This window comes from Aythya ferina, assembly GCF_964211825.1.
Source record: "Aythya ferina genome assembly, chromosome: 12".
NCBI lineage: Eukaryota > Metazoa > Chordata > Aves > Anseriformes > Anatidae > Aythya > Aythya ferina.
The window spans coordinates 19865588-19882663 of NC_140308.1; the positions used below are offsets into that span (position 1 = coordinate 19865588).

At 38.7% G+C, this 17076-nt stretch overlaps 1 protein-coding gene across 4 annotated transcripts in view; it reads right to left on the reverse strand.

Moving 5' to 3' along the window:
- The window catches only part of LOC311443190 (uncharacterized protein F13E9.13, mitochondrial-like), a 49962-nt gene that overhangs the window by 9000 nt on the left and 23886 nt on the right, over positions 1 to 17076 (reverse strand). The window contains exons 6-7 of one of the 4 annotated variants that reach the window (XM_084533167.1): positions 16471 to 16566; positions 7949 to 8215 (exon numbers count right to left, since the gene is read on the reverse strand). In XM_084533167.1, the coding sequence (XP_084389293.1) occupies positions 8043 to 8215; positions 16471 to 16566 (269 nt within the window). In that variant the 3' untranslated portion in view covers positions 7949 to 8042. Of the gene's footprint in view, positions 1 to 7948; positions 8216 to 14153; positions 16567 to 17076 lie in introns of those variants that run through there. The other 3 variants (XM_084533170.1, XM_084533169.1, XM_084533168.1) reach the window with 3 other exon arrangements.

Below are 17076 nucleotides of genomic sequence, written 5' to 3' on the forward strand. Positions count from 1 at the left end.
CAATGTGACAGGCAAGAGGAGAGGGGCTCAGATTCACTGAGGAGGAAGAGAAGAGGCCAGCTGACACCAATTGCACTCTCTGATTTTGTTTTCTCATGTGACTTTTCGGAGGCAACATGATGGAAAGATTAATTTGAATCCCTCTGTACTATGATAGACCAGATTCAAAGCTTCCAGAAGCCTTTGGAAATACTCAAATGTCTTAAAATGGAATTTTCAGACTTGGCACAGTTGAGCACATTATGTTTTAATACTGTCTCTTCAGCTACCTCTCCTTTACTTGCAGTCACAAGGGTGTCACCATTTGGGATCACATAATGCCTCGGTGGCTACAAGATTGTCTAAAGAGCTATAGCTAAGCTAAATGAAAAGCAGCATTTATACTGTATTTATAGTTTTTCTAGGATGTGACCTAGACACTGAAAACAAAAAGAACTGGAGTACACCCATTCTTTACAAACTATAAAGAAGCCCTTTGCTGGCTTTCTGCAGGCCTCATTTTGGGAACCAGTCTTCAAAATCTCATAAATAGCTGTCTCAGGAGTAAAATGATGTGCATTCAAGACCTTTAATGGACAAAAAATTTATAAGGGGCTTGTGCCAAATTCCTTTACCTACAAGAGTGTGCATACACACAGCCCTGAGATGCAAGTGCCACTGGCGCAGACGGCACCGACCATGCAAATGACTGAATGCTAGAAAGGGAAAGAACTGAGCAGCCCCTTCCTTTTCTGTGATAAGTTCCAGGGGATCTTTTATTCTACCCTAAGCATTAAGTTCTCAAGTCTATTGAAAAGACTCACAGCAGGATATGCCAATCTCTATACCATGGAAGAATAAACGGCTAAGATTTTGCCGCAATTAGAATAAACAACTATCCTTAATTTCTGTCAAACGGTAGATGTCTCCCTTTGCCAGTATTTGAAATGTGTGTAAAATGTTGTTAGGGTACACATCCACAGCAAGCATTACTTTTTTTTTTTTTTTTTTTTTCAGCTTACGTTCCCATAATGCCTTGTAGAAAAAAAATCCATGGGGGACAAAAAGATAACACTGAGTCCAAACCCTGAGAACAGAGCCCCGTGAAAGCAACAAATTATAAACTCAACTGAAGAGATTTTCTTCAGAAAGATCACAGGTCTCATGCTTTAGTCATGGCCTGTTCCTTTGCCAGCAGGTTCAGAGAGTGATCTGTGAGAGCTAAGTGATTTCTTTCAAGTAAGCTGCTCACGATGACTACAGAAACCTCCAGGATTACAGTACACAAACAATGGGAGAAAAGCTGCTTCAAATAATACACCCAGACAATGGAGTTGCTGTTCTGGTAGCAATGCAAAATATGGACAGGGATTTAAATGAAACGGGTGATATCTGTATACTTTGGAGGGCTCATGTGTGCCAAATTTGGCAGCATGAGTGTTCATATTGCTTGTTGCTCCACCCCTCAAACAATGAGGCTAAACCCCATATGTGCAGAAGTTGGTAGAGCACAAGCAGTTTTGCTAATCACACTGCATGCAAAAGCAAAAAGACAAAGGGAACTAGTAATGCTTAGACTAGCATGGGGGAAATAATTAAGCATGAATGAAATATTGTATGTGGATTTGAAATGAATGCAAGGCATTCTTGGAAACAATTGTGCTGTTTCAGTTGTGCCGCTTTCCCCCCTAAGTTTCACAAAGTAATTTGCATGTCATTTAAATAAATACCATAAATTATCGCAAACTTTTTGTTTTTATCTACATAAAACAAAACACTCACTCCCTTTATTGTTTGGATTACCTGACGAGTGAAATGCAGAGGTCTTTCAGAATAAACTTTCCCCCAAATACTACAGGTTTTTCGTGCATGTCTTCCACAGGCAATCAGTGCTCTGTGGATCTAACAGCGGTACAGGAGCAGATATTTCAGTTGAGCCAAGCTGCAGCTGCAAGCTGGTCAAGGGTACTGGGATGTGGTACGTTGCATTTGTCAGGGTTTCATGACCCCTCATGAAAATCAGAGCAGCCTCAGGGCTGCTCATTCGCTGGCATGCAATGCTCCCTGGCCAACCCTACTGCTTTTCCTGAGATAACTTAGCTGTTTGGAGCTTAGGCACACAGAGGTAACAACAGCAAGTCTACAGGTGTAGAGGACTGGGCACGAGCCTCCTGGAGTGCTTGACAGCATCTGCAATGGATGCTCTCCAGCTTTCACACCTTGGGAGGTTACAGTAATGTTAACTCTTGTCTCTGATGAATTCTGTTTCACTTTGAGAATTCATGAGGTTTAACTTCAACAACCATTAACTTAAAAACCTACACTCTTTTCTCTGATACTCTTACTGTTTTCACTGACATTCACTGTTATCCATACATTATCAATTCGATTTCACCTCCAATAAATATTTGCTTTCCTTCTTGGCTATATAAATAAACACCTTAGAGTCCTTCTCAACCTTGCTTTCTCTTCTCATGCTCTCAGAGGGTCAACAAGCTGCCAATTCAGAACCCTTAGCATTCTGTGCATTCAGTTAAGAAGAAATCAAATTAGTGAAATACAGATCCTAATCCAGGAGAAACTGAGTGCAAGATCACCTTAAAAGTTGAGTAGGTACACATTCCTGTGCAGGGTCACATGGGGCCTGCTAGCCTCTGAAAACTAAATAGAGGTACCATCATCCGAAAAAAAACAAGTGATCTAACCTTCTGCAAAAGGAGCAACTGAATATCTATCATAATTTGTAATGTTTTGGTTATAAGATACTAAAAGGTCATTTGGACTTCTGACCTGCAAAGACTGCCTGCAGGTTTCCTCCATGCTGTTTGTATTCACATCCGATCTCTCCTTCCATGCTCTCTCCAGTTTCAAAGAAACCCCCTAACAACTGTTCTCTCTTCTCAACTATCTGCGTTTCCCCATGGTCTGTTGTCAAAACGCGTCCAACACTCCAGATTGAAATCCAGAGGAACTCATCATACAGATGCTCTTTCCACAGAGGAACATACCATACTTTCTCGGGCTACTTTTTGTTGATAAGCCAAGGAATTAAACCTCTTCCCATTTTGGATATGGAGGCATTTACTTCTGTGAACTTGGCTTAGTGGACTCCTAAGTTTTCTATCACCACAGAGCAAGTAAAATTGACTGGATCTAACTTCATGATTTCCAGATATCACTAGGGTGTGCTGTAGATCATGAAATTTCAGTAAAGCACAGTTGTTAACAGGGAAAAATCTAGCTACTATACTAAATATTTTACGTTAATTACAAACACAGAAACAACTCAACACTGACTCAAATTCCTTTTAAAAACAACATAGACAGTCAAGAGAGGTAACAGACATTAACAATTTAAACCATTTTTGTTACACAAGCTTGGTAAGCACACTGCTATACACAACAGACAACTAATAAGAGTTAGTTTGAGAGAGAGTTAAATGAGAGAGTTAAATTGAATCACCTAAACCACACACAGGTAACTATGAACCAGGCATGCCATCCAGTGGGAAGTGAAAAAAAATGGGAGTAGAACCAGTATACCTTTATATATATATATTAATATATATATATAAAAGAAAAAAAAATAGCAATAAGGGTCTGTTTGTGGAAAACTTTCTTTGATAAAGATTTATGAGTCTGTTTCAGTCACTGGAATTCAAGAGGGTAACACCTGGGACTGCAGAGTCAAGGGCTTAATAGTATTATTTAAACCAATTAATGCATATAAACAATAGCTCTGAAATTCACAGCGAGGCTAACAGCCCAACTGAACCAAATCCATCACAGGGTCTGTGCCTGTCAGAGAGCAGCTCAGTACCAGGGTGCCCAGCATGGAGCAACAGCGGCCAGGAAGGTGACTGCAGGCCCTTGAGAAGGGGAAGTGCCAGCTCCCAGCTCCTGGCTTCCACCTGCTCTGGGCCCAGCAGGAGGTGGGCACCCATGCTACAACCTGCATGCAACTAGCTCAGCTCTAAGCTGGTAGCATCTCCCAGCTCTTGTACCTAACCTCCGACTTGAGAAAGAAGCAAATATCCTGGCACACCACCCCGCAGTGGCCATCAGCTTTTGGCACTGTTAACGGAGTGGTAGTGCAATGGGAACCTAGTGGAATAAGGATCTTGAGTCAAACAAGTGTTAAAGCACGGGCTTAACTTCAAGTATATTAACACCAACAACCACAAATACAAGTGCAAGCTTAAAAACAAGCACCTACTTAAACACACACAAGCTCAGATGGCTTCCTGCACTGATGTCCCAGCTATTAGGCACATCGCTCACCATGGCATACCGAGTGACGTGGACAGAAACGCCAAGCAATGCTTCAGTAGGCTTCAGGAACTGGGCTTGGTAGTCTTGCACCATGAACCATGTATTCATAACAAGTACTTGTATTACTATTTGTAGCATCTAGGGAACCCCAATCAGGGCTCTATTGTGTTACAGACTGTACAAGCACAGAAAAGTAGGATGGGTCTTATAATGAGTACATCACAAGCCCCACTACCATAATTAACATTGATTAGCATCGATGCAAACAGCATGGGAAGACAAAGATTGAGCCAGTCTGGAAGCTGAGGTACTCTCTCACCCTTTAAGGTGGCTCCTCTGGTTCCCAACCCCATAACAGAGGGGAGGCTGTTTCCATCAGGGGAGGCTGCAGCCCCCAGTGCTCCCAGTTAGCAGCTCCCCTGACCGCATTCTTGGACACAGGATTCAAAGAGGCATCTTTGTCACTTACTAAGACAGTCTCTCCTATCACAAGCAAAAAGATCACACAATCCTGCCATTAAAATTATCAGGAACAACTATAAACTAGCTAAAAGTGTTTTTTCTTCCTACTCAGGGTATGCATCTCTCTGGAAATATGTTGCTCAGGTTTGCTGAAACAGCTGGGCCAGGCTGCATGCGTATTTATGCATACACCTAAACACTAAAGAGAACCTGTGATTTACCATAACATATTAGTATTAGGCATGAAATGCAATGGCTGGAATTGGTCTAAAACAAGAATCAGGCAGATATTCAGAATATGTAAAACAGACAAAGTCAACACACCACTACTGAATCTGCTCCTTAACACTCACATGGGGTATTTCCCCTGCTTCCCCACGCCACCACCTTCCTTCCCAGCATTTGTTACTCTTTCCAATCCTGCTGTGAAGCGATAACATTTTGAAATGAACAGTGAAAAATCATAGGGTTGAATATTTTGATTATATTCATAAAATTACCCTAATTAACTGAGATACAAGACTTGAAACTTTACTGTGAACCATCCTCTCCCCAGAATGTTTTGCATGTTTTTAATGCATAACCTAAAGAAATGCAGCCAACTGAAGTTTTGCTTTCACTTCCAGTGCCACAGAAAATACATCCATAGAAAAACAGTTACACTACAAGTTTTGTTCAGTTCTCCATGACTTAACTCATGTCACAACCTAACCTACAATCTTGTATATTCTTAGACTCAGTGCATGTCTCAAGACTTCTGTGTGCATCAAATTGAATGTCTATGTAAATATTTGCAGGAGTGCACTGTAACCACAATTTCAAATGCACTCAGGATATGTTTATGTGCTCAGCTACAATTAGGCTCTGGTGTTTTGCTACCTTTGTTGTTCTGGTAAAGTTCCCTATTTTATTTATTTATTTAAATATACTTCTTACAATTTCACTCACAGGGAAATCAAAAATAACTCTATTAAGCCTAAAAATCAACTTGGATCTGCTAAAAAAAAATTCATTTCACTCTCAGGATCCCACCAGCTGGGCTTGTCTGCTTTAGGTTTTATACCCCTGAGAGCTACATGCATGACTGATAAAAATGAACAAGTTTACATGAGAATGATGAAGAGATCCATTTTTAAAATTTTTACTTTGCCAAAATACTGTCCAGGGTGCTTGTTACCAGAATACATTTGTTTGTGGCAATTTCTCACATAAATAAATTTATGTTACTTATGCATTTGGTGAGGTAATGTCCAAATACATACAATTCCCTACTTGTACTTCTTTCAGGTTTGCTCATTACATTTGTTAAACTATTTAATTCTCAAGGATCTACTGGAGACACAGTGAAGACCCCCTGAACACCAGTTAAGAACAAACTTGTAGTGAGAATAAATTACACATACAGATCAATTACTACAAATCCTGTAAAGAGTAAGACCTTATTACATAAACATCTGCTGCAGAATTAAATCTGATACGTTATTAAAAGCCTTCTCCACCCAAATCAAACAATGGAAGTATAACAGTTACCAGATCAGTTAAAAGAATAAACCTATTAAATAAATAAATTTGCTCTACACCAATTTATGTCACTGTGGTACTTAAGGCGAAACCTTTTAAAGGAATAGATTTACTGTGCATACAGATCTCCACTGGGTATGTGTAATTATGCAAAGAAAAGGCATTACTTTTAAGGTGGATGAATGGGTGATACTTTTTGATTTACTACTAGAAACAGAAAAATGGTAATGGCATGAAATAAGCATTTGCAAAACCGTTTTGGCAGACAGAAAATGTTTGATTTACCTAGGGCATCCATCAGGTTCTATATTTTAGATCAAAGTAGATAAATGGGAAGGCAAATGGATATTTGAAAAAAAAAGTCTACTGCTTTTCTGTCAGCCCTGCAAGTAAGTTAAATGTTTGGAGGGGAGAAAAAGCCCAAGGCTCTTTGGAGGGAAGGAAGTCATGATTCATCACTGATCTAGCAAGTACAGCTTTCTGTACTTAGCCGGAAAGGTGAGAATTTCATGGGATCAGCGTAACTTTCTCAGTTCTGGGCCTGATTCTGCAAGATGATTTGAAGAAGGCTGGCAAAGCTCTACATTTCCACCTGACCCAGGAAACAGGTAACAGGCACCCTGGGTCATATTTCCCTGTCTCTTTACTACCAGCTTGCTCACTCTCTCTCTCCCCTCTTCTGGCTTATATTCACAAAGGTGAACAGAATACGTTCTAGCCAAGACACTCCCTTCCCTCCAAATCAAAAACCACCATGTTAGAGACCCTTTCAAAACTTGTGCAGTAGCAAAGCACGTGGAAAACAGGATAAGACTTACTGTATAGTTACCTCTCAAGTCAAGAGATGGAAGAACCAAAAATCAGCTTCTTCTAATGGGAGCATTCTTCCTAGAGGGTCCCAGTGAAAGGCGTTATTTCTGTGCTCTCCATTATCCTGTTCTAAATTTCCTATCCTGAAATGTATCACCAGGAGCTGTGTCATGTAGGCATCATGTCCAACCCTTAAAGCATTGTCAGTCCTGTGGTACATGTGTTGCACAGATGGTTTGAACATGCACAGGAAACACAAAATATCTGCGACACATCCAATTTGTTGTGCTTGTGAAACTAAACAGTAGAGCACATGCACAGAAACCCCAACCATGTCCCATTTACTGTGAGTGTGCACACCACGTGCAGTGCTGTGGGCACTTCCAATGTCAGATTTGTGATATGTGCACTGTAGAAATGATCTGCTCCCATGACGAGGAAAATCTGGGATTACTAAACACCTGGAAATCTTGACTAACTTACACAGTCCTTGAAGATAAGCTCTTGACAAAATTTCTGCCAGGGGAAGGACACATCTGGGGAAACTCAACACAAGTCCCTCTACTTGCTCCATTCAGAAATAAAGTGGGGTATCACCTTGCTAGCTCTCTCCACATTATTTTGAACATGAATGAGAAATCCATCAGCTACTTCTGCACCCATTTATTCCACAGAGGGGTTGCATTCTTAAGAAGCCAAAGAGCAACCAAAACTCATGCCTTTTGCCCAGATATTAAAAAGAAAAAGAAAAAAGCAGCAGAACTGCCTAGCCATAAAACAACAGAGGAGAGCTAGCTGCTCTTGAGGATACTGACTTCATACATTTATCATAAAAAAAATAAGCAGATAAATGCTTCTGCTGACTTACATAGCCTGTTTCTAACTCAGAAGCTTATCCTCGAAGACTGAAGCACTGGAACAAGTTGTCCAGAGAGGTGGTGGAGTCTCCTTCCTTGCAGATATTCAAATCTGTTGCGAGAAGATCCTGAGTACTCTGTTCAAGTTGACTCTGCTTTGAGCCAGGTTGGACTAAATGATGCTCCTTCCAACCTCAACTGTTCCACAATTCTGTGGTGAAGATCTTTCCCTTCAGTTGTGTGTTTTATTTTTTGTGAGTTTTTCTGTCCTTCACTTTTCAGAGATGCTTTGTGGGTGGAATAGGCCAAATCCTCTGCAGTTACCAATAAAAAGTGACAAAAAACATGAAGCTTCACTAACAGAAGGACCAAGAAGGACAATGCTAGCTTGCTGCTACATTCCAGTACCTGTGGCTGGTAAACAGCCCCTTTACATAAGGCTTTACATAGGCAGTCCCACATAACGAAATGAGGGCCAGCACAGCCCGAGACCAGGCTCGTGCCTTTATGTCTGTGTGCTCTCTGATCTCATCTCTCCTCTCCCCAGAAAAATTCTGATTTATGCCACTACAAAACAAATAGCAACCCCTCTACAGACTTGCACATATACAAGCTCTTAAAATCAAGACTCAAGACTAAGACCACCACACGCAGAATGCACGTGCACATGTAACACTTGCCATACCTATGGAAGCTGAAGATTTGTGCACATCCAGGGATCTCTGAAAGTTATGCACCCTATCTGTAGGAAAAGTCATAGCCAGCTTCTGTGCAAGGGACAAAATAACTGTTAAAATATTGAGCGAGGAGTAAGGCCAGACTGTATTTCTCTTCCTGTAATAAATCAGCACTATATGTATATATTAAATCCAGTCCCTTGATATGTCCAGTTACAGTGATAAAAACTTAGCAAGCAGGGCAAAAGTTATTGGGTAAAGATCGATATGCTTGCTTGTTGTCCTTGATTGGCAATAATATGACATTTTCTCCTTGACTGTAAGAGGCGCTTTTGTGATTTGGGAACATAAAGAAATTCTGTACTTGACAGATTTATATAGGAGGAATACGCTAATGTCCTTTGACCCGCTTAAGAATAAATACGACCTACCAAATTGTCATTTTTATGGGTATTTACAACTGAGGCACTTTGTAAACCTAAGAACTAATATTTCCCAAAGGAAATCTGTGCTCTCGAATCTTGATAAATTATTGAAAAATACAAGCCACTACCAGCCCTACAAATTTTCTCTTCTTTTTTTCCTATTTTTAGTTACGTAGGAGTTGTCACAGCAGATTGGACCACTGATCTATTTCACCACATATGTCGCTGCAGCCATGCTTAGTGCTTCAGAGGAATCCTCTGACAAAGACTGTATTAAAAACAAAACAAAACAACTTTATTTCCAGAAACTTGAAGGTTTTCAGTGCTCAACTGAAATATTAGTCAAAATTATTTAAGATCCCAAATTACTATTAGTAAAGTATTACAAACCAATTTTCACAGCCCAAATGCCACCAGCTGCACTTGCTCTCATTAATGCTTCAGTTGACAGTTTTCACAGAAGAGCAAAATTGCATGGGGGCCTATTGCAGAGTAAAATAAGCCATCTCCATTTATCAAAACTCCAGCACTCACCACCTCACGGCTGTGGTGCGGGTACTCTAATATGATAACTCATTACTGACCAACTACAGACCTGTTTTTTTGTTTGTGTCGTTATTTTTTGTTTTACTTTTTAATTCTGCAGGCCAGGAGACCCAGAAAACCTCCCCTTGATTGCTGTATCTCACCTCCACTTCATCTTACCTGTCAAACAATAGTTACATAAGTTTCTTTCATTACCTTTCTGCTGACTCTGTCCAAAGGCTTTCAGAAAACATAAACTGACTACAGCGGAGAGAAGGAAGCTAGTGACATGGGGCCTTTGTGCCCTTCAGAATTTTTCTCTGGAAGATGCCAGAACATGATTATACCTCTAAAGCTTGGTCTTGAGGAAACCAATGCTTTTGACAAGAAATTGGTTATTAATATTGTCATTCATAACAGAACAGTTGAAAGCTATTCCCTTTTATCCTTATTCTCCAGCTGAAAGTTGAGCAAAAATTCAGCGCTATTCAGAACAGTATCTAAGACATGAGACCATCAGTATTTTTCCAGCAGAGGTGTATTGTTTCTCCTCTTGGTTATGTGCCTGTACAAAAGTACAGATTCTCTCATGGAAAGACATTCAACAGTTCAGATTTTGACTAAAGCATCATGACGTAGCACTTATCACTACTTTTACTCCATTTCTAAGGGCAGCTGCTTTTCTATTTTTCTTTGCGCATCTGTGGACAACAGAATCTTTTCTCTACCACAAGAATGTCTTCATTAAGTCATTTTCTGCCTTCAGCTTATTCTTAGTCTTCTGTATACTATAATCTATGTATATGCACAAGAAAGGCTTGAGAAGCAAAATGAAAAAGCAGGAAGCTGGAATAAACAATGATGCAGGAACTGCAGGGAACTTAAGCATCTTTTCTTGCCCTTAATGTACTGCCTTCCTTTTTGTCCTTGTTTACTGATGAATTTGGGATTCCTCCTACATTTGTATGAAACATGTTTTTAATCTCCTCTGTTTTGTGACCTCATTCTGATAGCAGTAAGACACGGCACAGCCAGTACACTAGCTGCATCACAAAGTCAAACAATTCCACGTCTAACTACCATCTTGAACACTTAATTTCATGTCCAATTTGGCAAATTTAGATATTTAAAGTTTATTTTACACTGAACTTACACTTTTACACTTAATGCTGTTTGCAAAGCAATAAAAAGGTCCTAAATACCAGCAGATTCATCAGCTCCTACCCCCTACATTAGATATTCCATCTTCCTTTGCAAAGGCAGCAGGACAAAAGAAGTTGCACATGCATTTTAACATTCAAAAGGGAGATCAAAGAGAGATGAATCAATGGAGAAGGACTCAAGAACTATGGATAACAGACAAAATAGGAATTTCTTCTGCTTAACCTGGTACTAATTCTAACCTGTGCTTCTTTTAAAGAAAATGGGTTGTGTACCCTCTTGTCACCTCTTTTTCTTGAAATTTTCATCTGTTCATCATTCTGCTGCTACCAGCAAAGATGTTTTCAAAAACAATTAAATAGCTACAACGGATTTAATAGCAGAGGAACACCGAGTAAATTAACATTGCACTCAATCAAGCAGCATCTCTCTCCCATTCATTTCAGAGAGTGATTTCCACTGGAAAAAAGTCGTGAAACATAAGGCTTGCTGTCTGACACTCAATTTACTTTGTGAAACAGTGAAAACTTGACAGTGACAGGAAAGAAGGAAGTTAAAATGCAGAAAGTGAGTAGCAGTTTCAGCCCAAATCAGTGAAATCACTTCGTGACATCTTGAAAGAAACCCATCTCTTAATAAAATCGATAAATTTTTAATCATGAAAATTAACCTCACACCTTTGCACACTCTCAAGTGTTTAACAAGCAACACTCCAGGCCCTCCTTACCTTTACTACCTTACTACTTCTGAAGCTTCAAACTATATGGAAAGAGACAAAGTCTGTTGTGAATTACAAACCTTTTGCCTCATATGAGGGACTTCCCTGTTTGTATTGCAGAAGTGTCACTCTCACCCCCCCCACCCCCCCAATTATTTATGCATTTTTAAATAATGAGGGTTAAAAAAAAAAAAAAAAATGTGTGTGTGTGGGGGGGGGGGAGGAGGGGGGAAGCATGTATTTGCCTCAGCATTTCTCCAAAAACCTTTTAGCCTTACTTTCATTTTACCTGCTGCCTCAATTGTCTCTTTTCACTGCAGGTATACAACAGTTCTCTGAATGTGAACAAGTGTTCAAAGGATCACATAACAGTTGTCACTAGCAGTCAAATGATGATTAAGAGTAGAAACAAATGGAGTGAAGTTCCATGATACTTCAACACAAACAAGCCCCAGTAGAAGCACTGGTTGTTATAAAAACAAGGAGCTAATTGGGTAACTTTCCCTGACATCTCTATGGAGGAAACCCAGCTCAGTATCTCTCAGAAGGATTTTAAATTCTGACAGTATTTCTGCAGCAGGGACCATAAAATGGAGTGGGAGGGAGGTTCAATTCTACTATACACCATGGCATATTAGGCCACAAAAAGAGTATCTAAGCCCAGTTCTTCACCCTTTCTGAACATTTTATCATTTAGGCTTCACAGATTAGCATTGCAAATGCATAAGAAAACAAAAAAAAAGCAAAACAAACAAACAAAACCAAGAGAGGAAATTCTGTTTCTAAACTCAACATCTAAATACCAGTTCTTTGTCTTTACGACACATGCAATGCCAGCTCTGGCATGTCACGCTTATAACATCACACAAGCTAAAACCAATTCTCCCCGTCTCTAGTTTATAGAGCAGAAATTGCTTTAGCATAGTAAACAGTGCCTAGATGTTAGGGCAAAGGTGCTGAAAGTGAAGCTTTTGTAATGCAAATCTTTAGTGGTTTATTTTTGAAGACATATATACCATCTCTAAATATGCTCCTAAACCAAAGAGCCATGAATTCCAAGCCCAGATTTCACTATAGATATCACATCTTATTGCCATAATTATCCTGGAAAACTTCAGCTTTCATTTAGCAAAACATGTCTCCCTAAGCACACATACCAGCAGAGATGATCTTGGAAACATATTCCAGGTGCAAACGCATGAAGTCTTAACTGAAGAGGCAGCAAACAACCTGAAACTACAGTCAAGAGGAATAAACATCCCCATTCACTTCTCTTGAGAGAATCATGCTCTGTAGCAATTTGTCATGGACGTCAAGATTTTGCTACACCCAAAAATTTTAGTTTCCTTCTCCTTTCAGCTTGCAAGTCCTTTACATTCCTTGGTTTTCTGTCAGTGAGAATTTTGCTAGGATAGGTGCAGAAAACAAGAACTTAAAAATAAAAACAAGAACTCCAACCAGGGAGTCAAAAGAATTAGGTGACATTCTAGTAACACAAAGAACAGCTCAGCAGCTGGACCAGCTGCCTAGATGACACAGGGAAGAAAAACTCTAGAGATTATCTGTAAATCTTACAAGCCTAAGTATTTTCACCACTGAAATAGGTTGAAACAAAACAAAACATTTATCTTATTAGGTCCATTAGTGATTAATAACACTAAAAAAAGTAATGCTAGTTCATAAGTCAACAGTGACAACCATGCATGATGTTTGGGTGGGCACATAAGGGAACTGAGCTGTGTGTAACTGCTATTACATTTTTACGATCTGTTCTTTCCTGCTCAGCACATAATGGACACAAGTAAGTGTAGTAACTAGGCAAGAGCAAAATGTGTGAGAAAGAAGAAATCTAACAAGAAAGGGAGGCCACTATCTGACATTTTAAAAGGGCAAATCGAAAGCAATCAACACCCAACAAAACATTCAATGTAGGATGAGGTGATAGCTTAGGATACACTTAGGATACTGTAATGAGGCTAACAAGTGCCATGTGTTTTAATGTAAATTAACACAAGATAATCTCTTCACATATTTAAGTGATGCACTTCAAATTAATTAATATGTATTTAATAGAAGTCTTCTTGAACAGCTGTTATTTACTTCTGGAGTTACTACACATTAGCACTGCCTCCTTTGTTCTGCTCTAAAGTTATTCATGCTCCAAAGTACGTCAAGAACTTGGGCTGTATAAAAATTCAACACTCTTCCCAAAAGAGACAGCCTGATAACTTAATATTTTTTACATTAAATATTCAAACACTTTCTGAACAAAAGGTCAAATTCTATTTACAGCATCTGTGTGAAACAGGCAAGCAGATGCTTAATGCTGCTAGACAAATACTTTCAGCACAAAGAATGATAGAGAACTGGTGATCAATCACATTTCCAGGCTTTAAAATCAGCTTTCCTTTGCTTCTGGTCCCTAAATTCTTCACTTAGAGTTTATATGTAATAATACAGGTCCAAATTACAGCCTGTTCCTTCTGTTAAGTGTTACAGTGGTGTTAAATGAAATACTGACAGTGAAAGTGCTGTCTACAGTATTCATTGCATGTTTTGAGGTATTACACCAACTCATTAAGGTTTTGTCATACAAAGGCTGTGTATGGCATTACTTCAGTACTATAAGCAAGGTCTAAATGAAGTAGTTCTCACTTATCACTCCTTTTATTCAGCTTAAGGCCCCTCAGAGTCCCAGTCACTGCAGTTTTAGGACGCGAATGAGTAGAAACCAAGCCAACAAGCATTCTGGTAACACATTATATTTCCATAAAGAAATGAATGTGATTTTGGCAACTCATTCAGTTTCTTAAACATAATTATCATCACAGAAAGATGCTTATTAGTAAATTGGTTGTAGTTTTCAACTGACTACTTGACAGTGTTTGCTTATGGCATGAAAGCACCGGCAAATGTTCATTGCTTACACACCAGCCTTTCTAGCTTACAGGTTTAGTGAAAATGAAGTTGGTGGCAACTGTATTAGAAAATATTTGTTGGTACAACCATCACTAAGTCTTCTAGGCAATGATCAGACATGTGAAAGGCCTGACAACAGTCCTAAATACACAAAAGTGGAAAATGTGTCAATTTAAGCACACTGATATTACTAATATCTAAATCTTTCTTTATTTATTTTTTTTAATGTGGCATTTTTCATAATAAAGAGGCCATAAGATGGAACTGATTAGTTATGCTAAGAACTTATCAGTTAAACCAGATCAATGGTTTACTTGATAAATACATCAAAATATGCTAATGGTGAATGAGTGTGTAGGGGAAAAATATATTTATTTAAATAAATCCTTGAATGCTCCTGCTTTCTGGACATTGTTTGAGATGGAACCATTGTTTTTGATGGAAGTCCAAATCCTCAGGACATTAAATCACATGTATAAATGTGGACTTTGAAAAAGTAGTGCTGCCCACAATAAAGAGACACCTGAAAGGATTTTTATAGATCGAAACTTTGTCAGCGTACTTAGAAGGAAAAGGGATATAAGCAGAAGAATGCCAAGGTTGTTATAGGGTCTAAACAACCCCTTCTCTAGGAGGTCAATGTTATGTCTAAAGTTATGTCTGCTTTTAATGGGGGTCATGTGGGAGACAGACTAGTCCAAAAAAAGGGAACCTGAAGAGAAGACTTGATCTCATGCTGTGATGTTTTAGAATCACCATTCAATTAATGAAGCTAAATTTCTTGAAAAAAATCTCTTTTGTCTTTGGAAGGAGGATGTATCTTTTGTTCAGAGAAGCATGGGCACTCTGCCAGCTGACAGAAGAAATATGTTTGTATGCTCGCTTTGATATGTACAATATAACTTTCATTAGCATCAGCAGAAGCCTGATGCATACATGTCAGGAGAGAGATCCCAGAGGGTAAACTTAGCTTGCAGTCCCAAGGAATGAAAACATATGTCCACATTTTATACAGCCATGACACAACAGGTATTCATTGCTGTGTTTCTGTTGTTCTGTTTTTTCTTTGTTTTGTATTCCTTACAGCTAAAAGATTAAATTTAAGGGGTATCTTTAACAATATAGATAGATCATCACATTTTTCCTCTACATTTTAGAGGAAAAATGAAAATCCATGTTTCCCTGTCAGTTTTGGTAGAAAGGATTCCATCATAACTTTAACTTGTGTATTGGAAGGAACCTGGCAGTTTTAAACATCACTAATACTAGTCTGAAGAGGTACAAAGCTGTAGGAGCTTGCTGGAAAATAACCATAAGCCTTTAATAAAGTTTCCAATTTTTGCAAAAACATTTTGACTAAATTCCAACTCTACTTAAAATGTAATTAAATATTTACATTTATTCTCTAATAAGTATTGTAAGTAAATCAATTTCCCAATTATCTTAAATTTTTGTATGGTATACAATTATTACATTTTTGTAATAAATGCACAATTCTAATGAAAAAATAATGATCTTGAACTTTAATAGAGCCCTTCATTTGAGGAGATGAAAGTGGTGTACATTCATCCATTTATTATGTCTTACAACCCCCCTGTGATGTAGGTACTATTATCATCATTTTACAGATGGGGAAACTGAAAGGCTAATTAACTTGTCCAATTTACAATACTGGTAGCTGTAAACTTAGGGTGTCCTATTGTACTCACATGCAAAGCAAAACTCAGCTCATCCTGCAATCAGTATTTACTACAATTTCTTAAACTCCATAAGCACTTTGCATATAGGAGAGAATATATTATAAAAGCCTTTGGAGAGCTGGTTTTGTCTTGGCAGTGGCTTTGAGTGCTACAGAATTCTGCTGCCTAGGAACAAACATCATAGCACCAGTTCATTGTAAAGTGTCACCACGTTCCCCAGTTAGTTATGGAGATGATGTGCATTTTAATTTAAAGTTATTAGCCACTCAAGTGCACATTTGTGCTTTAATTCAGTGCGATATATCATACTGCATTTGTATACACACAAAAAGAATACTGTTTGACAAACTCATTCTCTCAGTTTACTTATGTGATCCATAAATTTCTTTACTCGCTCAGGATCAACACTGTTTGCCCAATAACCTCCTTTCTTGAAATACGAACCAATTATTAGAGCATTTGCATCCACGTAATTATTGACATTCTCCATAGTCACTCCAGACCCAATCAGCACAGGAATCTTCACAGCATGTTGAACCTCTGAAGTAGAAAAAAATAAATAAAAAATAGGGTTAAATTCTCTGACTCTAACCCATCTTTAAAATTCTCTAAAGGCTACATGTTCCAACTTTGTTTTTGAAAAACTGTATCTCAAGAAACTCATAAGTGTGGTATTTCTTAGTTCTATAATAGAGTGATACAACTGATTTCAAGAAAACTCCTTTAGCTCTCAATGATTATTAAGAAAATATCACTTTCATTTAATTTTGCATTCTGTTATCATATGAAACACTGCAGAATAATATTCCTGACTGCATATCAGAAGATGGTTTCAGTGGTACAAGAGATGAAAGTCGAGTCTTGGTACCCATAACTGTACCCCTTCTCTCTCCTCCCCTCCTCCACCCCAAAGAAAAAACATCCCTGGTAAGAAGAGATGCTGGATTCAGGAAGCATTTGCACAGCAAGACCTGACCCACCTATTTAATGTGACTGTTTACCATTGTGCTTAAGTGGCTCTGTTGTGCTTGGGGTACCACATGCAGAAAA